Source organism: Saccopteryx leptura, chromosome 6, assembly GCF_036850995.1.
Source record: "Saccopteryx leptura isolate mSacLep1 chromosome 6, mSacLep1_pri_phased_curated, whole genome shotgun sequence".
Lineage (NCBI taxonomy): Eukaryota > Metazoa > Chordata > Mammalia > Chiroptera > Emballonuridae > Saccopteryx > Saccopteryx leptura.
The window spans coordinates 27,716,577-27,741,513 of record NC_089508.1 but is presented as its reverse complement, the minus strand read 5'-3'; the positions used below and the strand labels follow the sequence as shown (position 1 = coordinate 27,741,513).

Genomic DNA, 24,937 nt, shown 5'->3' with positions numbered 1-24,937 from the left:
GGTTACGGGGGGCAGGGGGAGGGAAGGAGGAGGAGGGGTACAAAGAAAACTAGATAGAAGGTGGCCCTGGCCGTTTGGCTCAGCGGTAGAGCGTCGGCCTGGCGTGCGGGGGACCCGGATTCAATTCCCAGCCAGGGCACATAGGAGAAGCGCCCATTTGCTTCTCCACCCTCACCCCTCCTTCCTCTCTGTCTCTCTCTTCCCCTCCCGCAGCCAAGGCTCCATTGGAGCAAAGATGGCCCGGGCGCTGGGGATGGCTCCTTGGCCTCTGCCCCAGGCGCTAGAGTGACTCTGGTCACGGCAGAGCGACGCCCCGGAGGGGCAGAGCATCGCCCCCTGGTGGGAAGAGCGTCGCCCCTGGTGGGCGTGCCGGGTGGATCTGGGTCGGGCGCATGCGGGAGTCTGTCTGACTGTCTCTCCCCGTTTCCAGCTTCAGAAAAAATACAAAAAAAACAAACAAAAAAACTAGATAGAAGGTGACGGAGGACAATCTCTCTTTGGGTGATGGGTATGCAACAGAACTGAATGACAAGATAATCTGGACATGTTTTCTTTGAATATATGTACCCTGATTTATTGATGTCACCCCATTAAAATAAAAATTTATTTATAAAAAAAAAGAATGCAAGGTGGTATGTAAATTCTGCCTCCTATTGAAAGGGAAGAAGTTTCTCAATTAACCTTAATTCTTTCAGAGAACTTAAAACCAAATGACCCTAGTTGTCCTTGTAAGTCAGGAAACTTCTACATTCCTCTCCCTCCCCTCCCTAAAGGAGGGACAGGACAGGAAAGCCTGACCTTTCCTCCCAGAATATCAATATTAATTTGCAGTTTTTTGGTACCTTACAACAGTTTCCTCAGATTTTTTCAGTCTCTTTTCTTTTTGCTGCTCCACTTCCATGCTTTCACTTATGTTGTCCTCTGAGTTGCTGATTCAATTCTCTGCTTCATCCAACCTGCTTTTAATTCCTTCCAGGTTAGTCTTCATTTCTGATATTGTGTTTGTCATTTCTGTCTGGCTTCTTCTTTATGTTTTCTGTGTCCTTTTTGATGCTTTCAGTTTCCTTATTGAAGTGTTCATTAAGTCCATCTATTGTAGCTTTGAGATCTTTAAGCATGCTAAAAATCATTATTTTATACTCTGCATCCGGTAATTTGATTACTTCCGATTCATCCAAGATTTTATCAGAGGATTTATCTTGTTGAAGCATATGACTTATGCTTCTCGGCCTACCCATTATCCTCTATGACTTGTAGGCTTCTTCCAGCTGTGATCTCCTTACCTAGTAGAGTCTCTATTAAGTCTTGATTTGTTTTCTTCTCAGTTTTCTTAACTCAGTGGTAATCTTATTTACTGATCTCAGCAGGGGGCTTACTGGAAACTGTATCCAGGAAGGCTGTGGGTGTAACCTGAGATTCTGAAGGCCCCATATGCCAGCTTCTTTAGGGGGGGTGCTTTCTCCTTTAGTAGGGGGAGGTATATCTCAGATCTCCATGGAGACCTGAGTTATTGTCCCTCCTCCCCACTTCCTGTTTTCAGCTGTGTCTTGTTGCTCTGATTGGAGCTGGAGAGCTTTCTGGAGGTGGGTCACCCGGAACCACTTTAGGCTTGTGCTGTGTTGAAGGATCAACCCTTCCCCCAGTTATGGCCACCTCCTCACTGGATGAATTAGCTTCTCAGGTCATCCCATGCATTCCTCTGCCCATCACCATCTGTCTCTCTCTCTATTTTCCTTTTGGAAGACAAGCCAGCCCTCTCAGCACACCTCGTTCCCAGGTCCCTAGGCAAGTGGCTGTGAGCTATATTTTCTGCTCTTCTACTTGTAATGAGAGCCCTTCTGGGCTCTTACTCTCACCCCACCTTCATTCCTGTAAGCAGGGGAGCCTTCCCACTGTAGCTGGGAGCTCCCTACCAGGCTCAGTGTGGCTTCTTCTTTGCTCCTTGGTTTTTGAGACCCGTTCTTTTAATCCAAAGTTGGTTTTTCACGCTGATTGTTCCTAAATTAATTTGTAATCCAGTTTGGTGGTGTGAGTTGGGAGTCTGTGCTTCTGCCTTCTCTGCTGCCATCTTGGTTCCCCTGTGAGATGTTTCATTTTATTCTTTTCTTTGTAATTGAAATAACTTGCTTAGATGAAACTAAATTGATATCAGTTATGAATACAGATAACTTACTTTTTTTCATAAAAACATGACTATGACAATAGTGAAAATGGATAACTTGATGTAGGGCGGGCAGTGCGTTTTAACTCATATTCTAACTTTGGTTAATCGATAGTGACTTAGAAAAATTGTATTGAAAAGAGTTCCAAAATTCAGTGGAAAAGAGTATTTTGATCAGTTATTGATGTCTGATATAGACATGTAGTGAGAGAGTATAAGTATTTGTACCATGTATTTGTTATACTTGTTTCATCTCATTTTATTTATTTATTTTTTTTTTCCTTCATTTTTCTCAAACTGGAAACGGGGAGAGACAGTCAGACAGACTCCCGCATGCGCCCGACCGGGATCCACCCGGCACGCCCACCAGGGGCGACGCTCTGCCCACCAGGGGGTGATGCTCTGCCCATCCTGGGCGTCGCCATATTGCGACCAGAGCCACTCTAGCGCCTGAGGCAGAGGCCACAGAGCCATCCCCAGCGCCCGGGCCATCTTTGCTCCAATGGAGCCTTGGCTGCGGGAGGGGAAGAGAGAGACAGAGAGGAAAGCGCGGCGGAGGGGTGGAGAAGCAAATGGGCGCTTCTCCTGTGTGCCCTGGCCGGGAATCGAACCCGGGTCCTCCGCACGCTAGGCCGACGCTCTACCGCTGAGCCAACCGGCCAGGGCCTGTTTCATCTCATTTTAGTTCTGTTTGTAACAAATGCTACTTTTGCAGTCTCTGGCCAGGAAATACTCTTTACCTGTGACCAGGAAGCAAAAAGAAACCAACTGATCAATGTGAAGGAATTAATATATGACTCTAGCTTGCATCTCACCCCTTTCCCTTCAAATTCACTGTAGTCTTACCTGTTAATGCTATGGTGAGAGGAGCTGAAATACACAGGTAATCCTGTTTAACAGGGGCTTTATAACACAGAATAACCCTATGACCAATTCTATATATTGTACCAAAACTGTAAATGGAAAACTGCATGACATCACTATGTTCAAAACAGATACTAGAAGGCTGTACAATGTGAATATTAATAATTTTATAGTAAAGATTAGAAAATAAATTTTGTTGTCACATGTCTTTGGTAAAATATTATATTTTATTCCTTCAGTTTGCTAATTAAATAAAAATATAACTTTAAGACACATTTTGATTTTCGTCAGGACCTTGTATAAATGAAAAGTGTTTTTCTTCTAGTGGTGCTCTATTTATGCAGCGTATAAACTATGGACAGTATATAATTATGTTACATTAGACCACTTAACCTATTAACTTGAATATTATAATTTATTTTCCTATACAGCAATAAATAAGATCTTTTTTAGCCTTTTGGTATGAGTTTCATGCGCTCTTTTTTAAAAAGGAGTTTCTAGCCTGACCAGGCGGTGGCACAGTGGATAGAGCGTCGCACTGGGATGTGGAGGACCCAGGTTCGAGACCCTAAGATCACCAGCTTGAGCGTGGGCTCATCTGGTTTGAGCAAAGCTCACCAGCTTGGACCCAAGGTCGCTGGCTTGAGCAAGGGGTTACTCGGTTTGCCATAGCCCCACGGTCAAGGCACATATGAGAAGGCAATCAATGAACAACTAAAGTGCCACAATGAAAAACTGATGATTGATGCTTCTCATCTCTCTCCGTTCCTGTCTGTCTGTCCCTATCTATCCCTCTCTCTGACTCTCTCTCTCTCTGTCTCTGTAAAGAAAATAAATAAAAAATAAAAAAGGAGTTTTTATATGTTCAGTTAGATACAGTGGTACCTTGAGATACGAATTTAATTTGTTCTGTAACCGAGCTCGTAAGTTGGTCAACTTCTATATCAAACTGCTGATACTGGACCCGTGCGTCAACGCGCCAACTAGCAGCAGCTTCCCAAATCACAACTCATATCTCGGAATTTTACTCGGATCTTGAACAAAAATACAGACCGAGTCGTAGCTTGTATCTTAAAAAATTTTTATGTTGGTCTGTTCATATCTCAAGGTATCACTGTATTATCTTTGAAAGGTTGCATCTCCAATTTCTGAGGTCATTTATCTATTCATCTTGACATGGAGAATTTCTTTCCTCTTTGAAGTGATTTCATATTTGGCTTCTTGGACACTACCCTCTGATTTCCTCCTACCTTTCTGACTACTTATTCCCAGTCTCATGTTCCTAATTTTAAATATGGGAGTACCCCAGGACTCAGGCTTTGGATCTCTTCTCTTTTCTATCTTCACCTACTCCCTAGATTGTTTATCTCTTCCAAATCATGGCTTTACTATCTATATGCTGATGGCCCTCAAATTTTTATCTCTAGCCCAGGTGTCTCCTCTGACCTTCAGATTTACACATCTGGTATTTCCATTAGATGTCTAGTAGACATCTCATACTTCACATGGTCAAAAGCAAGTCCTGGCCCTGGCCAGTTGGCTCAGTGGTAGAGCGTTGGCCCAGTGTGTGGATGTCCCGGGTTTGATTCCCAGCCAGGGCACACAGGAGAGTCGCCCATCTGCTTCTCCACATCTACCCCTCTTGCTTCTCTATTTCTTTATCTCTCTCTTCTCTTCCCCTCCTGCAACCATGGCTCGATTGAAGCAAGCTGGCTCCAAGTGCTGAAGCTCCATGGCCTCCCCCTCAGGCACTAAAAAAATGGCTCTGGTTGCAACGGAGCAAGGTTCCCCAGATGGATATAGAACATTGCCCCCTAGTGGGCTTTCTAGGTGGATCCTGGTTAGGGCACATGCAGGATCTCTGCCTCCCCTCCTCTAACTAAATTAAAAAAAAAAAAGTTCTAATGTATTTCCCTGGCCCCAGCTAAACAACTTACGTGTCTATCTCAGCGACAACTCTATTCTTCCAGTTGCTCAGGCCAAACTCCTCAGTGGTTTTTTGACTCCTCTCATACATCCTACATAAAAGGCCTATTGTCTTTTTAATTTCATTTGCTATTACTCTCCTCTCATTCTCAACTAGCTTCTTGTGTTTTGTGAACACTTCTAATGTGGTCCTGGCTCTAAGCCTTTACACTTAAAGTTCCCTTTGCCTATAAATGTTCTTCCTCCAGATATTCTCATGGTCAGCTGCCCTACTTACTTGAGTCTTTACTTAGAAGTGACCATCTATCTAAAATGTTAGTTGCTCCTACTCCCTGACATTTCATTCCCTTTACCTGCTTTTTTTCCTCCTTCCCATTGTCACTATCTAATATATTTATTTTGTTTACTATCTGTTGAATGTTCATTCTTTGATGGCAGGATTTTTATCTGTATTATTCACTTTTATATTGCAAGTGCTAGTGCTGTTCCTGGCATATAGTAGGTGCTTAGTAATTATATGTTGCATGAATAACTTTTTGAATAAGTATTTTATCCTGCATAAAATAGAAAAAAAAATGGTCATTTTTCCATATGAAGAAACTTGAATTGATTATGATTATGTGATTTCTTAAATATTTAATTTTTTACAAATTTATAGTTATATGAATTTATTTGCTAGGGCCTTGGCTTGAGGATTGGCCATCTTTCTCTTTGTCTTCACAGGGTCTTTCCTGTGCTTCTGTCTATGTCCTATCTCCTCTTATAAGAGTGCTTGTCATATTAGATTTTACCTAAAATGATTTCATTTTACCTTAAATACCTCTTTAAAAGCCCTATCTTCAAATAGATCACATTCTAAGGTACTGGGCATTAGCACTTCAACTTTTGAAGTTACCCAATTCAGCCCGTAACCTGAGGTCCTGTTTTAATAGTTAAAGCATTTTGCATGAATTAGATCACTCTTAAAAGTCCTTGTTCTAAAAGCTAAATGTTTTTCATAAGGGAATTTAAAATAATTTATTGAATTAAATAAAAGCCAATGTTTATGTAACTATATATGCCTAATATATAAATATACACACACAACCATTTATTATGTATTTACCATGAATTATGCATTAGGTTGAATGTTTTAGACAACTATCTCAATCCTTATATGCTTATAAAATAGATATTATATTTCTTTATTTTATATATGATGAAACAGATTTAAAGAGGTTTGGTCACTCTAGAGAGTTGGGATTAGAACTTAATTAATTGGATTTTTATTCTTAACCATTAATTTATAGATGTTATAGAACGTTGTCACCTAAAAGAACTGTCTGCACTGTGCCAAAACAGTTGCCACTACACATACACAGCTATTAGACTCTTAATATGAGGCTCATGTGATTGAGAAACTGAATCTTAATTGTATTTCATTCTAATGAAATAGCCCTGTGCCTAGTAGCTACCATATTGTACAGTATATTTATAGAAGGTTAAGTTGTGTGTATAATTATGCATAAGTAATCACTAGAAATCTCTTTTTCACTAGAAATGTTTTTCATTTTGAAAAATAATACATGCATATGGTTTTATGCAACTAGTTCAAAAGAGATTACAATGAAAAATAAGTCTTTCTCTGACCATACACCCTCAGTTCTTCCCCCAAAGCAACCACTGTTTCTTCTTTCTCTTTTCTCTCCAGAAATAGCTTATAGATGTATAAATAGAAACATCCTTGCCAGACCAGGCGGTGGCACAGTGGATAGAGTGTCGGACTGGGATGCCGAGGACCCAGGTTCGGGACCCCGAGGTTGCCAGCTTGAGTGCGGGCTCTTCTGGTTTGAGCAAAGCTCACCAGCTTGGACCCAAGGTCGCTCGCTGGCTTGAGCAAGGGGTTACTTGGTCTGCTAAAGGCCCGAGGTCAAGGCACATATGAGAAAGCAATCAATGAACAACTAAGGTGTCGCAACGAAAAACTAATGATTGATGCTTCTCATCTCTCTCCATTCCTGTCTGTCCCTATATCTATCCCTCTCTCTGTCTCTGAAAAAAAAAAAAAAGAAAAGAAAAAAGAAACATCTTTGTAAAAAATACAAAGGGGCATCTTTTTTTTTAAATATTTTATTTATTGATTTTTTTTAGAGAGAGAGGAGTGTGAGAGAGAGACAGAGAGAGAGAGAAGGGGGAGGAGCAGGAAGCATCAACTCCCATATGTGCCTTGACCAGGCAAGCCCAAGGTTTCGAACCGGCGACCTCAGTGTTCCAGGTTGACGCTTTATCCCACTGCGCCACCACAGGTCAGGCCCAAAGGGGCATCTTTTAAACTAAAACACAGTCTAATTATTTAAAAAATTGAAAGCAAAGATTACTTTTGCTTTCAATTGAAAGCAATGATTGAAAGTAAATGAATACTAATTCATTTGATTTAGCTTCTAATCCTTTGAGGATTACATAGACATGAATGTTTGTTTTCCATTGTGAATCTTCATACTATGAGAGATTTGAAATCTATGGGTATGCTTTCAAATCTAAAGTTCAAATCTTTTTTACTCTTATTTTATCTAATATTTTGACTAACTAGCAATTTATTTTAGCATTCCAAATATCTAACAATTTTTTAATTTAATATTGGCATGATGTGAAATTATAGTTGTAGTGTTCTTTTTACCTTAGATGATAAGTCAATGCTATTTCCTACTTGATTACCACTTTTTTTTTTTTTTTTTACAGAGACAGAGAGAGAGTCAGAGGGATAGACAGGGACAGACAGACAGGAATGGAGACAGATGAGAAGCATCACTCATTAGTTTTTCGTTGCGCGTTGCGACTTCCTAGTTGTTCATTGATTGCTTTCTCATACGTGCCTTGACCGCGGGCCTTCAGCAGACCGAGCAACCCCCCGCTGGAGCCAGCGACCCTGGGTCCAAGCTGGTGAGTTTTTGCTCAAACCAGATGAGCCCATGCTCAAGCTGGCGACCTCGGGGTCTCGAACCTGGGTCCTTCAACATCTCAGTCCAATGCTCTATCCACTGCACCACCGCCTGGTCAGGCGATTACCACTTTTTATTAATACAGCCTTTTTTATTCATTATATAAGGATATTTATTATATAGAATTTGTTAAAGCTATATTAGATTTACAGTTGTGTAATATGATTTTCATAAACAAAAAATTGCTTTTTTTCTACTACAGAAAACTTGAGGATATTGTCCTTAGGAAGAAACAACATAAAGAACTTAAATGGACTGGTAGGTTGCTATTTATTACTTTAAAAAAACATACACCTTTTTCTTAGTATAAAAATAATACTTTTCTATTGCAGAAACTTTACATAGTAGAAAAGCAACTATAAATAGAACGTATAAACCACTGACAATTTGAATACTGCTAACATTTTAATTGACATCTTCCTTGCCCTTTTTTCCTATCCTTTAATGTGTATGTAGAGAATGAAATTATACTATACATCTTGTTGTGCATCTCTTTTTTTCCTTAACATACAAAGATCGTTTTTCCATGTCATTCATTCATTTCATAGATTCATTCAATAATATTTCCTGAACATTAATTTTAAGCCAAGTACTGTTCTAGGCACAAGAGGTCCAGAAAAATGAGAATAAACTGAAGTCCTTGCTCTCATTGAACTTACATTACAGTGGAAGGAGACAGACTAGAAAATAATTGTATAATACATAAGGTGGCACCTGACCAGGTGGTGGTGCAGTGGACAGAGCATTGGCCTGGGACTGAGGATCGAGGTTCGAAACCCCAAAGTCACAGGCTTGAGTGCAGGCTCATCCGGCTTGAGTGTGGGCTTACTAGCTTCAGTGCGGTGTCGCTGGCTTGAGCTCAAAGGTCACTGGCTTGAAGCCAAGGTTGATGGCTTGAGCAAGGGGTCACTGGCTCAACTGGATCCCTTTGGTCGTGCACATATGAGAAAGCAATCTATGAACAACTAAGGTGCTGCAACAAAGAATTGATACTTCTCATCTCTCTCCCTTTCTGTCTGTCCCTATCTGTCCCTACCTCCCTCTGGCTCTCGTACTAAAAAAAAAAAAAAAGTGCTAATGAATGCAGTGAAGAAAAATGAGGCATATAAAAGAACATAGATTGATGTGAAGTCCTCTCTGAAAGTGAGGATGTGGGTTTTAGAGCTGACCAAGGAATAAGGACTCCAGGCTGAGGTAGTACAGCAAGTGTAAATGTCCTGAAGCTGAAACTGCTTGGTATCCTTGAATAAGAGCAAAAGAATTGAATGAGGAAGGGAGAATCATCCTCAATGTGGTTGGCGATTGAGCCAAGAACCAGGAGGCCACCACACTGGGCCTTATAGGTCATGATAACATTTTAGGGTTTTTTCTAATTGGCTTGCAAAGCCACTGGAGGTTTTTGATCAGAGGATGTAATTTGAGTTTTTTAAAATAGTTTTTAATCATTGTTTTGTTTTTCCAAGAGAGAGAGAGAGAAGACAGGAAGGGAGAGAGATAAGCATCAAGTCATAGTTGTGATATTTCAGTTGTTCATTCACTGCTTTCTCATATGTGCCTTGACCAGAGGACTCCAGTTGAGCCAGTGACCCCTTGCTCAAACCAGCAACTTTGAGCTTCAAGCCAGTGACCGTGGGGCCATGTCTTATGATCCCATGCTCACGCCGGTGATCCGGTGCTCAAGCTGGTGATCCCACCCTCAAGCTGGTGACCTCTGGGTCTCGAATCTGGGACCTCAGGGTCCTCAGTTGATGTTCTCTCCATTGTGCCACCATCAGTTAGGCTACCATACTCCTTTTTAATGGCAGCATTTTAGTCTATTTTATTGATGGACCATGATTTTAAAAATTATTTACTTATTCATTATTTCTTTCTAGTTAGAAAGTTATTATTAGTGTTGTTATGAATCTCCTTTTTATTTTTTCATTTTTTATTATTTTATAAAAAGATTTTTTTTATTTATTTATTTTAGAGAGAGAAAGTGGGGGTGGGGTGAGGTGGGTTGGGGAGTAGCAGGAAGCATGAATTCATAGTTGCTTCTTGTATGTGCCTTGACCAGGCATGCCTGGGGTTTCAAACCAGAGACCTCAGCATTCCCAGGTCAATGCTCTTGCCACTGCACTACCATAGGTCAGGCATGAATCTCCTTTTAGTTGTATTATTGCACACATCTATGAATAATTCCTTGGATAAATTCCTTGAAATGGAATTGCTGGGTCAAAAGGTATGAATTTCTATTAAGGTTTTTGTGACATGTCATCATGTCACCATTCAGAAAGTTTGTAACAATTTATCATCTTACCAGTAAAGCATGAGGGTTCCCATTTCCCCTTACCAACCTTGGATATTTAAAACTTTTTCAAGTTTTTGGCAGTGCAGTCAAATGAACTATGTGTTTTTATTTATATATTTTCTGGCCATTTGAATTTTCTTGCAAAGAAGCTGAAATGAAACAATATTTTGCCCTGGCAGATAGCTCTATTGGTTAGCAGTGGTTCTCAAAGTGTGCCCCAGGGCACACTGGTGCACCTTAGAAGATTTCCAGGTGTGCCCTATGGTATTCCGGAGAAATATGTGCCTGTTGGGGACCAAAAAACCAACAGGGTTTTTGGAGTTCAGATTTTTAGGGGACAGAGGTGTAGGGAATTGGCTGTAAGTTGACAGTCTGCTCCCCCCCCCCCCCCCACCTCACTTGCCTGATTAGGTTGCAAAAGGCTGTTAAGCTGTGGTGCTGGATTGTTTACAACAGTGGTCCCCAGCCGTTTTTTGGGCCACAGACCAGTTTAATGTCAAAATATTTTCATAGACCGGCCTTTAGGGTGGGATGGATAAATGTATCATGAGACCGAGATAAGCATCAAGAGTGAGTCTTAGATGTAACAGAGGGAATCTGGTAATTTTTTGAAAATAAAACATCGTTCAGACTTAAATACAAATAAAACGGAAATAATGTAAGTTATTTATTCTTTCTCTGCGGACCAGTACCAAATGGCCCACGGACCTGTACCGGTCCGCAGCCTGGGGGTTGGGAACCACTGGTTTACACTACCCCCATGTTCCTTGGAAAGACTGGTGGCAAGTTTCTTCTATCCTTTGTTTGGTGTAAAGTTAAGATGATATGTATGGTGGGGGTTTTCTGCACTCAACACAATTAAGAGTAAAAAGAGAGGAATTCTTCAATATATTGATGAGGAAATGAGAGTTTGCCTTTCAAATATATGCCCAAACACTGAAGAAATCGCTAGGACACATCAGGACCTGCCGAATTTACTGAATCTTACTAAAAATTTATCTATATATATAAAAAGTTAACTTTTTTGTCATTTTTTAATTTTTTAACCCCTCTTTTTTACGAATTCTAAAGAGCATAACTCAAAAAATGTAACATAAAATGTTTTTTAATGTCAGAATAAATTTAATTTTGTCATATTTATTTCGTTTAATTACCATAAAAGCACGCTTGGACTTTATTTTTTTTCTTTAATGTTTGACTTAATTATTTTAACATATTTCTCAGAAATTTGTGTATAGTGCGCCTACAATTATTTGTAGGATTTCAAATGCGCCCCGACTTCAAAAAGTTTGAGAACCACTGGGTTACAGCATCGTCCCGAAGCATAGAGGTTGCCAGTTCGATCCCTGGTCAGGGCACAGACAGGAACAGCTCAATGTTACTGTATCTCTTTCTCTCTCTCTCCCTTCTTTGGCTAAAATCAATAAATAAAAATTTTAAAAAATAACAACCAATATTGTAATACTAGGAAATTTTAGAAAAGATGAAGTTAATTTCTTTTTCCTGTAACTGTTCCCAAAAAGATAATAATTTTTTTAAAGAGTATTGTTAAATAATTCATAAATACCCTGAAAGTTTTAATGACTCTGGCCTCCTCCATCTCCTAAGTCTAGCTGGGCTTCATAAGAGCCAGTAGGGTTGAAACTGCTGTGCTTCCCAGCAACAGCCTCCCAAGATGAGACAGGCTCAAGTGGCCTTCCCCCATTACAGGAACAGCTGCAATGTCTAAATAAGGGTCAGTGTTCAGAGGGACAATTTTGGAATCATGTTGAATTATCTGAATAATATTCCCACTTCTACATGTCTACTCAAAGTTTTACTAGGGAATTTACAAAATGCTTGGAAATTCTTAGAGTTACATTCCTAAGTGAAGGAAGTTTCCCCCAAAAAACAATAACCAATAGATGAATTGTTTTCTAGTTTGATATGATTAGTAAATATTTAATGATTTGTAAAAAAATGTTTTTGGTGTTCCAAATGATTGGTATATTTAAAGATAATTTGCTCTCTCGGCAACTTCCCTGACCTCCATCTCTCCTCCATCTTTCTTTCCTCGGGGCCAGGGAACCTTGCCGGGCGGGATGTGTGCTCTGTACTCAATAAAGCCGTTTACTTATTCCACACTTTGCGGCTCCGGCCCTCTTCCTTCCTTCTCGGCGGGGAAAAATACCTTACATTTTGGTGCCGAAACCCAGGAAGGAGTTGGAGGTCTTCAAGGACCGCTCCTTTCCCCTCCCCTCCAAGAGGGGGCCAGGATCTCCGACTTGCGCCCACTTCGGCACATGGTGCGGTGAGTCCCCTGCCTCCAGCATTCTCCTCAGTTCTCTCTTCCGAGGCTCCCTGTCCGAGACCGTAGCTGCATCAAGGAAGTCTTTTCTGTCCGTCCAAGTGAGCGTGTGCTTGTAAAGACCTCCCCGAGCACATCCACTTTCTTCCGTGGCTGGACCTTGAGTTTTTGGGACGCTAATGCTCGAGTCTGACCACTCTGAGGGCTGGGGGCAGCTGTTGGGGCACGAGAGTCTCCCTCCCTAGAGAAGAAGAAACTGTTCTTCTTCTCCGCTGTGGCCAGGCCACAGAGCCCACTCAGTTAGCCTCCTGAAGGGACTTTCGGTGTTAACACCCTCACCAATTTAACTATCGCCAAAAAAGCTGGGAACTGATTGGAGATCTCTTACATACACGGCTTCTAATTATTTGCGCACCTGTCCTTAATCTCTGTGCTGCCTATTCTACCACACAGGCCTTTTTCTGGCCAGAGAAACCTCACCCAAAACCTCCACTCCTAATCTTTCCTTCTCCGCGGACTCCCAACTCTCTTTCCCTCCTGCCTGACCCCTGGGGGCGCCTCTCCCTCACTCTCTCTCTTTCTCCCTCTCTCGGGACTTTTCTCTGGTCCCTCTGCGGACCTCTCTTTCCTCTGAGAGCCTCCTCCTCTCCCTTCGCAAAAACCTGTTTCTTATTTGCCATCTACTACCTTCTCTTTCTCCTAGAAAAAGAAGGAAAAAAAAAAGATAATTTGCTTTCTCTACATCGTCTGAGCATTAGATTCTAAAAATGTCAAATATAAGGCCATTATTTATAAGGAATAAAATATTAAATTGTAGTACAAAAATTCAGAATTTATTTTATATACTTCAGATTAATTATGATTTTGAATTATCTGTAAAGGAGGAATTTGCAAATAAACCTACCTCCCAATTTTTAAGGTCAATATGTTAGAAACTTAATGTTTCTTCAGGTATTTTCAGAATACTAGATTCTCAAGTATTATTACTATAGTATATAATTTCTCCCATAAAATATAATATACACCCAGAAACCACAAAGAAATTGTAAAGATAGTATTAAAGACATGTATGGAGACAATATCTAGCTGAACCATTATTTGCTTAAATCTCTTTTCTTTCTATAGACCATCAATAATACCCAACAATTGGTTTTCTTTCTAGGATGTGTGTGTGTGTATCCATATACCATATGTATACCAAAACAACATTTTACCAGTTCAAAAGCTTTACTACTCATGCATAGACTAAAGAAAAATAAATCAGCATAGGAGAACAGATGATGGGCTTCAAACAGGTTCACACAGTAACTGATTTTATTCATCTAGACACACCAGTTTCATAACATGATTTAAATAGCTGCCTCTATAAGTTACACATGGACACTCTAATTTGTGAAACATAGGATGTTAAACTGAATGAAAGGGGTCTATTTAAAACTACTAGAAAACTGACTGTTAAGGAACATTATAAGCCCATTTGTATATGATCTGGCCTCTGCCTTCCTTTCAGATCTCATTTCATAATACTCTTCTTCCTAGCCGGTAACCTCCAGCCACTGGCCGCCTTTCTCTTCCTGGAGCATGCCACGTCTATTCCCAGCTGAGGACCTTTGTGCTGCTCTTTCCTCTGCCTAAAAAACTGTTTGTTGCTCTGGATTTCTACATTACAGGCTCCTTCACACTTCAGCTCAGACGTCCTCCAAAGTGCCCAACTACTCTATATTTAATGTAGTTTTCTAGGCAATAACTTACCACATATATATATATACACACATACATTTCACATTTCTTATTACTGTCTGAAATTGTTATTGGCTTGTTCTTCACCCTCTTTTTTTTTTCTTTTTTCTTTTTTTTTTTTTGTATTTTTCTGAAGCTGGAAACAGGGAGAGACAGTCAGACAGACTCCCGCATGCGCCCGACCGGGATCCACCCGGCACGCCCACCAGGGGCGACGCTCTGCCCACCAGGGGGCGATGCTCTGCCCCTCCGGGGCATCGCTCTGCCGAGACCAGAGCCACTCTAGCGCCTGGGGCAGAGGCCAAGGAGCCATCCCCAGCGCCCGGGCCATCTTTGCTCCAATGGAGCCTCGGCTGCGGGAGGGGAAGAGAGAGACAGAGAGGAAGGAGGGGGGGGGATGGAGAAGCAAATGGGCACTTCTCCTATGTGCCCTGGCCGGGAATCGAACCTGGGTCCCCTGCACGCCAGGCCGACGCTCTACCGCTGAGCCAACCGGCCAGGGCCTGTTCTTCACCCTCTTGCTCGCCCTCTTGCTCTGTTGAATGTACAAATCCTAATAAGCATGTCAGTTTTGTTCATCAGTATCTACATTAGTGCTTGATACATGTCGTAGGCACTCTCTAAGTATTTATTGAGTGATTCAATATATTTTATTACTAATTATAAAACCCATTAGGTAAAATGTGTTTTTTTAGCAAGAGAAAGAGATAGGAAAGGAGAGAGATGAGAAACATCAACTCGTAGTTGCAGCACTTTAATTGCTCATTGATTGCTTCTCATATGTGCCTTGACCAGGGGGCTCAAGCTGAGCCAGTGACCCCTTGCTCAAGCCAGCAACCTTGGGCTCAAGTCAGCAACCTTGGGCTCAAGCCAAGCGACCACGGTGTCATGTCTCTGATCCTGTGCTCAAGCCTGCAACCCCGCGCTCAAGCTGGTGAGCGTGGACTCAAGATGAGCCTGCACTCAAGCCAATGACCTCAGGGTTTTGAATCTGGGTCCTCAGCATCCCAGGTCAACACTCTATCCACTTCACCACTGCCTGGTCAGGCTAAAATTTTAATTCTAAGAGTAATATATATTAATTTTAAAAAACAAAAACTAAACTGAAACTAAATTAACACTTCAAATGAGTGAACAAAGCATAACAGACATCTTCAAAGTTATCCTGTCTAAAAGAATTTCTGTCCTATCTAAAACAAATTCTAAGTAGTTAAACAATGTTTTTATAAATCAGCAAAAGAGTAAATTCAGCAAATTAGCTATTTGGGGAACTGATCCAATTGGCTGTATGAAAATTGACCAAGAGGCGTCATCTGCATATGTAAAAACAACACTAAATAAGTGGCAAAACCTAGAACTGAGCTTACATCTTCTAGTCAGTATTTAATCAGCATTTTTTCTGCTGCTTCACTTTCTAAATTGGAGACATGAGATGGATACAGGTGCACTGCAATGAAAATGCATGCAATAAAGTTTAAATTACAGTAACACTGATTCCCCTCTTCTGAAAGACATATGATGTACTAATTAGATCATTTTGGGGGAGAAGATGCCAGAATACTAGCTTAGGGGCTTTGGTTAATCACAAAGTTTTGATACAAGAGTGTCAGGAAGGATGATTTAAAAGTTTCTTTTTGCCTGACCAGGCGGTGGTGCAGTGGATAGAATGTTGGACTGGGATGCGGAGGACCCAGGTTCAAGACTCTGAGGTTACCAGCTTGAGCACAGGCTCATCTGGTTTGAGCAAAGCTCACCAGCTTGGACCCAAGGTCACTGGCTCTAGCAAGGGGTTACTCAGTCTGCTGAAGGCCCACGGTCAAGGCACATATGACAAAGCAATCAATGAACAACTAAGGTGTCACAATGAAAAACTAATGATTGATGCTTCTCATCTCTCTCCGTTCCTGTCTGTCTATCCCTCTCTCTGAGTCTGTGTTGTAAAAAAAAAGGTTTCTTTTACTCAGAAAGTTGAAACTAAAGTGAATTTGGAATTTGGGATGTCACACAGAACTAAGGCCACTCCAGTCTCAATTTCTCATCTTGGTTCCACCAGTATGGAAAATGCATGCATTAAGGACTTTTATCCAGGGTACGTTTATTCTGTGGTCTTTGAAGGGTCAGTTACTTACCAGGACTAGAAGTGGACTCTATATTCTAGACTATCATGTGATCACAGGTAAATTCTTTTGGGTTAAGAGAGGATTGAACATCTAATTGATTGTGCCTAGTATTTTCTTTTTTTTTTGTATTTTTCAAAAAGAATCACTATATTTTGTATTATGTCTAAAGAAGGAAGTCTTTGTGCTACCATTGATTATAGCTATCATTTAAGAGTCAGTATGGTATAGTTTTTCTACTATAATGGAAATACTTTGGTTTTTAAACTGAATTTTATGAATTAAAAAATAAATGAATTGCCTGACCAGGCAGTGAGTGGCACAGTGGATAGAGCATTAGACTGGCATGCAGAGGACCCAGGTTATAGACCCTGCCAGCTTGAGTGTGGACTCATCCGGCTTGAGCATGAGCTCACCAGCTTGAGCACGGGGTTGCTGGCTTGAGCATGGGATAATAGATGTGACCCCATGGTCCCTAGCTTGAGCCCAAGGTTGCTGGCTTGAGCAGGGGATCACTCCCTCTGCTGTAGCCCCTGGTCAAGGCACATATGAGAAAGCAATCAATGAACAATTAAGGTGCTTCAATGAAGAATTGATGCATCTTCTCATCTCTCTCCCTTCCTGCCTGTCTGTCCCTATCTGTCCCTCTCTCTGACTCTGTCACAAAAAAATTAAAATAAAATAAATGAATTAATAGATAGATAGCTGGATGGAAGATGGACAGATATTTGATAGGAAGAGGATAGTAAAATGTTAATGGTAGAATCTAGGTGGTAGATATATGAGGATTTACTGTAAAATTCAACTTTTTTTATGTTTAAAAGTTTCCATAATAAATGTTGGGGAAAAAATTCTAAAATTTAGACCCAGCTTACTATTTAATAGTATTGTGATCTCAGAAAAAGCCCTTAAGGTTTCTATAACAGAAACCTGTTTTGCCTATCTTAAATGTTTATAAGGATAAAATAGCCTGACCTGTGGTGGTGCAGTGGATAAAGCGTCGACTGGGAATATTGAGATTGCTGGTTCGAAACCCTGGGGTTGCCCAGTCAAGGCACGTATGGGTGTTGATGCTTCCTGCTCCTCCCCCCTTCTCTCTCTCCTTTCTTTCTAAAAATGAATAAATAAAATCTAAAAAAAAAGAATAAAATAATAAAATACTATATATAGGGAAGTGATTTGAAAACAATACAGTTCAATAAAAGTGATAAAGAGTGCTATTATTTCCCCTCTTGGTGATTTTATTTTATTTATTTATTTATTTTTTTCATTTTTTTCTGAAGCTGGAAACAGGGAGAGACAGTCAGACAGACTCCCGCATGCGCCCGACCGGGATCCGCCCGACCGGGATCCACCCGGCACGCCCACCATGGGGCAACGCTCTGCCCACCAGGGGGCGATGCTCTGCCCCTCCGGGGCATCGCTCTGCCGAGACCAGAGCCACTCCAGCGCCTGGGGCAGAGGCCAAGGAGCCATCCCCAGTGCCCGGGCCATCTTTGCTCCAATGGAGCCTTGGCTGCGGGAGGGGAAGAGAGAGACAGAAAGGAAAGTGCGGCGGAGGGGTGGAGAAGCAAATGGGTGCTTCTCCTGTGTGCCCTGGCCGGGAATCGAACCTGGGTCCTCCTCACGCTAGGCCGACGCTCTACTGCTGAGCCAACCGGCCAGGGCCTCTTGGTGATTTTAATACCTATTCTTAGTTCAGATCAGTTTGGAGAGAGGAAGAGCATGTTCTGCTCGGCTTTCTTTCTTTCTTTCTTTCTTTCTTTTCTTTTTTGTATTTCTCTGAAGTTGGAAATGGGAAGGCAGTCAGACAGACTCCTGCATGCGCCCGACCGGGATCCACCCAGCACGCCCACCAGGGGGCGATGCTCTGCCCATCTTGGGGCGTCGGCCGCAATCAGAGCCACTCTAGTGCCTGAGGCAGAGGCCACAGAGCCATCCTCAGTGCCCGGGCAAACGCTGCTCCATTGGAGCCCTGGCCACGGGAGGGGAAGAGAGAGACAGAGAGGAAGGAGAGGGGGAGAGGTGGAGAAGCAGATGGGCGCCTCTCCTGTGTGCCCTGGCCAGGAATCGAACCTGGGACTCCCGCATGCCAGGCCAACGCTCTACCACTGAGCCAACCGGCCAGGGCCTTCTTTTTGTTTTGGTTTTTTTTTTTTAGATTTTATTTATTGATTTTTGGAGAGAGGGGAGAGAAACGGGGGCAAGAAGCGAGAAGCATCTACTTGTAGTAGCTGCTTCCTGCATGTGCCTTAACCGGGCAAGCCTAGGTATTTGAACCAGTGACCTCAGCATTCCAGGTCGACGCTTTATACACTGCACCACCACAGGTCAGGCCTATTTGGTTTTCTTAATGACAAGAACTCCTACACAACCTTCAGATCTCTTGTCCATGGGACAGGTGGATCTCAGTTCTCTCTGAAGACCATTACCTTTATGTTATAAGGAAGGAAAAAACTTAAAAATAAGCATGTATATCCAATTGCTTTCTCTTTTAGGAAGCAGTAGGGGACACATTAGAAGAACTGTGGATCTCCTACAATTTTATTGAGAAGTTGAAAGGAATTCATGTAATGAAGAAATTGAAGATTCTCTACATGTCTAATAACCTAGTAAAAGACTGGGGTAAGCTGAGGCTGGCTCTTTGCTAACCTCTACCTCTTGTTTATAGAAATTAGCCCATTAGGGAACAAAATACAAAATGAGGACATTTATTTTGAAGCACAGAGGAAAATAGCTATAGGAGTTTCTAAACTTCAGCTAAAGGCTTGAAATTTACATTTAAATATTTTATTATTATTATTTTATTTTTTAAGTGAGAGGAGGGGAGATACAGAGACAGACTCCTGCATGCACCCTGGCCAGGATCCCTGACAATCCCTGTCTGGAGCTGCCCACAGCCAAGCTATACTTAGCGCCTGAGGTGGAGGCTAGAATCAATTCATCCATGGCTGTGGGAAGGGATGAGAGAGAGAAAGGAGAAGGAAGGGGGGGAGAAGCAGATGGTTGCCTCTCCTGTGTGCCCTGACCAGGAATCGAACCTGGGACTTCCACACACTGGGTCAACGCTCTGCTGCTGAGCCAACTGGCCAGAGCTGTTTTCTGATATTTTAATTGAATAGGTCCTAGTCCTATTAATCATGAAGAAAATTAAATTAATTGTCTAAAGGTTGAAAGAAATCAATTTAAGTTTAATAATTCCTGTGTGGAAGACTTTTGACATCTATATTGCTTTACTTTTTCATTGTACATTATTCATTCAGCATTTACCTAAGCCGTTACATGCCATGAACTATATGCCAGACTCTTGAGATACATGGCTGATAGGATTATCCCTTCCATTAAGGAGTTCACAGCTTAGTGGGGAAGGTTTCTTTATAAGCTAATAATTGTAAACCTGTGTGATCAATTCTGCAGTAGGGGCTCCAATGAGTGTTTTAAGAGTTTAAAGATGAAGGAGGGAATTGGAAGAGACAAAGACAAACAGTTCAGTTTAGTCCGTACTGATGCAGTACAGTGTGGAGAAGACCTGTCACTGGCGAAGGAGTTCCTTTTTATTGCAAATCTCATTTCCTCTTATCCTATCCTTAGGTTAGCATAAAGGTAGAAGAGGTGTGTCTTCTTTTTTCTTCCCTTTCTGAACTGTTTTCAGAGAATCGCTCCCTGTGGTTTAACTTGTCTTATTCCTTCAAAATCTTCAACAATCAGTTTTTCTAAATAGTCACAAACAGTGATATTGGGATTTAACTGCCAAAATCATAACAGTAAAACCTGCCATTTTAACATGCAATGTATTCTCTGTACCTGTAGCTGAATTTGTGAAGCTGGCAGAATTGCCCTGCCTGGAAGACCTGGTATTCGTAGGCAACCCCTTGGAAGAGAAACATTCTTCTGAGGGGAATTGGATTGAAGAGGCAACCAAGAGAGTGCCCAAACTGAAAAAGCTGGATGGTGAGTGACTCTGAGCCAGCCTGGAAGCGTCTTCTAGGAATAAGAGTTGAATTTGTGATACGGAATCATGAAAAGGAGCAAAACTGAAGAAAATGATAGGTTGTCATTAATTCCAAGGCCATTTCTGTTCACAGGAAATTTTATGGTCCATGTCTGGGCTAGGGTGAGACGGAAAACTTTCAGGATATTTAGACTGGTCTAAAATCATCCCCAGACCAAAAGCTTATAAGAAAGTTGGGCTTAATATTAAGTCACAGGCATTATTTTGAAGAATAATTAGACATAAGTGTTAAGTAGTTGCTTTTTCACGATTGCATCAAAACTGTAGTGTTCTCTGTCCCCCTTGCCCCACATTTTGTGTCTCTGCAACAAGTTGATGCTTCTCATCTTCTCTTCTGTCTTTCTGTCCCTGCCTGTTCCTCTCACTAAAAAAAAAAAGAAAGAAGAAAGAAAGAACACAATGGCTGGCCCTTTGTCTAGGGAGAGCTTACAGTGTGTTTTGTTTTCTCTGTTTTCATTCTTCCCCCCACACCCCAGTTTATTACCAATGTTTAATATTTGTGGGAATAACATAAAAGTTCAGATATCTGGCAATACTGGGGTTGCATATTTTATTGTGAAAAACAATATTTTTTGTATTTAACATACACAGATTTTAGTAGCGTTTTATTTTTTGGCCTGGTATCTGTAGGCATTTTTATTTGCAACTCTGTATTTGGAGAGCCAGATATTCATTAATACTTATATTAATCCATTTGAGAATTCTCCTGAGAGGCTTTTTTGATCATTTGAAATTAAAGAGATTATTTCATAAAATTGTTTTTATTATGCACACTTCACAGCATCTCAAGCTGCTGAGGCTAATGGGAGAATATTTTCATTCAGAATTTTAACAATCTGTTGAGAGTGACCAGAAATAATTTTCTTTTTCATTTTAGGTACTCCAGTAATTAAAGAGGATGAGGAAGAAGAAAACTAACACCACGTTTTCTGCTTTGTGTTAACTTATTTAAATGTCATAAGAACAATAGATAAGTTTTGTATAATTGTCTATTTTAAAGATTCTGTGTGGGGCAAAAGGTTCTTAAGGTAAAATGAATCTCTGATTTCTATTTTTTTCTTAACCTATTCAGTGTTTCTCCCCCCCCCCAAATGGTAACAACAACTTTATATCTTATAATCCTCTTTTTAGAAACTACAAATTTTTAGTTTTTGTTTTTAGTCTCCATCTACTGAACTCTTTATAGACCAACCAATCATTTTTAACAACACATGAACGAATGTGGTTCTTCATTCAATTTTTTTTAGGTCAAGCATTCAAATATATATACTTAACTTTTGAATCTGAAGATCATCTTTCCTGAAGGTCCATCTCCCTATGACTCAGAAGCACAAATGTGTCATGCCTCTGGTTCAGAAGGCAGCATGGTGGCAGGAAGAGCTCCTCTTAGAAATGCAGCAGCAGCTGAAGAAGCAAGACTCCAAAGTCATAGTGAGAAAGCTGTGGTGAAAAAAGGAAAAATTAATGTCTTGGAGGCCTTATAGCCCATGTTATGTTTACGTATTTGTTTTTCAAGAAATGTGTACATTGTCAACTGGAATTTAGGTTGTATGTACATGTGTGGGCCACTCGAGTCACTGTGCATAGTCAGTCATTCTGTGATCCAGGTCAGTGGTTAAAGTGACTGTTCTGATTATTCCTGTGACCAGCGAATAATGGTCATGTTACTCATGTGGACCTAATCTTAGGCACACTTTTGGGTTTATAGTTCTTTGTGTGTTATATAAGGATATATAAGCAGTGGTTATGCTGAATTCCTAGCCTAAATCTTGACTATTCATATATGTCAAAATTTGCCATAACAACTTTGGTCTGTTGGCTGTTACAGTGGGAGAAGTGATTGTTATAAGGGTCTAGAGCAGGGGTAGTCAACCTTTTTATACCTACTGCCCACTTTTGTATCTCTGTTAGTAGTAAAATTTTCTAACCACCCACCGGTTCCACAGTAATGGTGATTTATAAAGTAGGGAAGTAACTTTACTTTATAAAATTTATAAAGCCAGAGTTACAAGTTAAAGCATATAATAATTACTTACCAAGTACTTTATGTCGGATTTTCGCTAAGTTTGGCAGAATAAATCTTTATAAAACAACTTACTGGCCCTGGCCGGTTAGCTCAGCGGTAGAGTGTTGGCCTGGCGTGCAGGAGTCCCGGGTTCAATTCCCGGCCAGGGCACACAGGAGAGGCGCCATTTGCTTCTCCACCCCTCCCCCTCTCCTTCCTCTCTGTCTCTCTCTTCCCCTCCCGCAGCGAGGCTCCATTGGAGCAAAGATGGCCCGGGCACTGGGGATAGCTCTGTGGCCTCTGCCTCAGGCGCTAGAATGGCTCTGGACACAACAGAGCGACTCCCCAGAAGGGCAAAGCATCACCCCCTGGTGGGCATGCTGGGTGGATCCCGGTCGGGCGCATGCGGGAGTCTGTCTGACTGCCTCCCTGTTTCCAGCTTTGGAAAAATGAAAAAACAAAACAAAAAACAACAACAACTTACTTAGTTAAATCTATCTTTTTATTTATGCTTTGATTGCTCTGCTACCACCCACCAAGAAAGCTGGAACACCCACTAGTGGGCAGTAGGGACCAGGTTGACTATCACTGATCTAGAGCTTAAAGATTGGATTTGGTAACTTTCAATAAATTAAAAATAGTATTTCAAAATATATTTTTAGAAGAGTTCTAAGTTAAACAGCTCTTAAAATGAATTATGTAAGCAGTTATGGAGGGAAAGGACATGTATCATTACGGGGTCCCAGGCAAATGCAGCGTTTTTGAGGATTGTTTCCTCTGTAAGCATTGCAGATGACTTCACCTCAAATTGCAAAGCAACTATTGGATGCAGAGCTTAGAATTTATTACATAAGAAAAAGATTCTTTTTTGGAAAGTGCAAGATATGGTAGTCAGCAACCAGATGAAGTCCATGAGCAAGTCATTGATCGGATGCTATAGGAAGTCGGGGGCCCTCTGCCAAATTGTGCCTGAGTCCCTCAGCCAGAGACTGCTGTGTTCATTACAGTGTAGAATCAGTCAAAGAGGGAAGACTCATTTTTTAAAAATGATTATGTAAGTAGTCCTGGGTTTCAGAAGTTTTTAGCTATCATTTATTAGGAATTACATGATTTTTCATAGTCATGTTGATCAAAAGGGACCTGCTTTGACAATCATTCTAAGAAGGAAAATTAACCCAACACTTTTTTTTACTTCCTTTCAGCTCTTCCTCAGAATCAGATAGGAAGAAATTTTTACTCGGACGGGCTTATACATTCAAAGCCTTTGGGTACTTGTTTTATGAACCATAGGCAGTGAGCATTCCCCTCTGTGATTGTAAGGCACAAAAGCTAAGAGGGAAGATGATTTTCTTGTAGTATGAACTTCATCTAGTAGGCAAGCTTGAAGCCATATTGCTATGAATGGGTGTAGTTTCTAAAAGTTACTCTGGAAGTGAATATAATAGGGAATGGATGACTTCATATTGAATTTCTTTGTAAAATGGCTCAGTGTTTAGTTTTTTTTTTTAAAAATTTTAATTTTTCAATTAATGTATTTTGTGCTCCATAAGACGCAGCTGACCATAAGACACACCCAGGGTTTTAAGGAGGAAAGTAAGAAAAACAATATTCTGAACCAAATGGTGTGTTTAAATATTTAATAAAATACCATATCTTTTGCTCCATAAGACACATGGGCATTTTCCCCTATCCTTTTGGGGTAAAAAAAAAAAAGTGCGTCTTATGTAGTGAAAAATACGGTATATTTGACATACATTATTATATTAGTTTCAGTTGTACACCCCAGTGATTAGACATTATATAACTTACTAAGTGATCATCCAGATAAATCTCACATCCATCTGACACCCTGCCTAATTATTAGAATATTAATGAATATAATCCCTGTGCTGTACTTATATCCCCGTGACTATTCTGTAACAACAAATTTTACTTCTTAATTCCTTCACCTTTTTCACCCATCCTCTTCTTTCTTTGTTATCATAGAAAATGCCATTTTTACGATTGTTACAAAAAAATGACCATTGAAAAATAGGTTATCATATTTGTCAGCAGAAGATTACCATTTGCTTTCTTTTGACTTCAAAGCTTCACAATATGAGGTTATTGGGTTTTTGATTTTTTTTTTTACTTTTGATTTTTTTTACTTATTTATTTTTTTTACAGAGAAAGAGAGAGAGTCAGAAAGAGGGATAGAGCCCTGGCCGCTTGGCTCAGTGGTAGAGCATTGGTCTGGCGTACGGAAGTCCCGGGTTCGATTCCCAGCCAGGGCACACAGGAGAGGCGCCCATCTGCTTCTCCACCCCTCCCCCTCTCCTTCCTCTCTGTCTCTCTCTCCCCCTCCCGCAGCTGAAGCTCCATTGAAGCAAAGATGGCCCGGGCGCTGGGGATGGCTCTGTGGCTTCTGCCCCAGGCGCTAGAGTGGCTCTGGTCGTGACAGAGCGACGCCCCGGAGGGGCATAGCATCTCCCCCTGGTGGGCGTGCCGGGTAGATCCCGGTTGGGCGCATGCGGGAGTCTGTCTGACTGCCTCCCCGTTTCCAGCTTCAGAAAAATAC

General features: G+C 41.1%; 1 protein-coding gene across 1 annotated transcript in view; it reads left to right on the top strand.

Moving 5' to 3' along the window:
* The window catches only part of DNAL1 (dynein axonemal light chain 1), a 52,446-nt gene extending 28,317 nt beyond the window's left edge, over positions 1-24,129 (top strand). Inside the window, exons 5-8 of the mRNA XM_066388456.1 lie at positions 8,132-8,187; positions 18,862-18,988; positions 20,174-20,314; positions 21,253-24,129. Coding sequence (XP_066244553.1) covers positions 8,132-8,187; positions 18,862-18,988; positions 20,174-20,314; positions 21,253-21,293 — 365 coding nt within the window. The 3' untranslated portion in view covers positions 21,294-24,129. The remainder of the gene's footprint in view (positions 1-8,131; positions 8,188-18,861; positions 18,989-20,173; positions 20,315-21,252) is intronic.
* Positions 24,130-24,937: the final 808 nt, after the last annotated feature.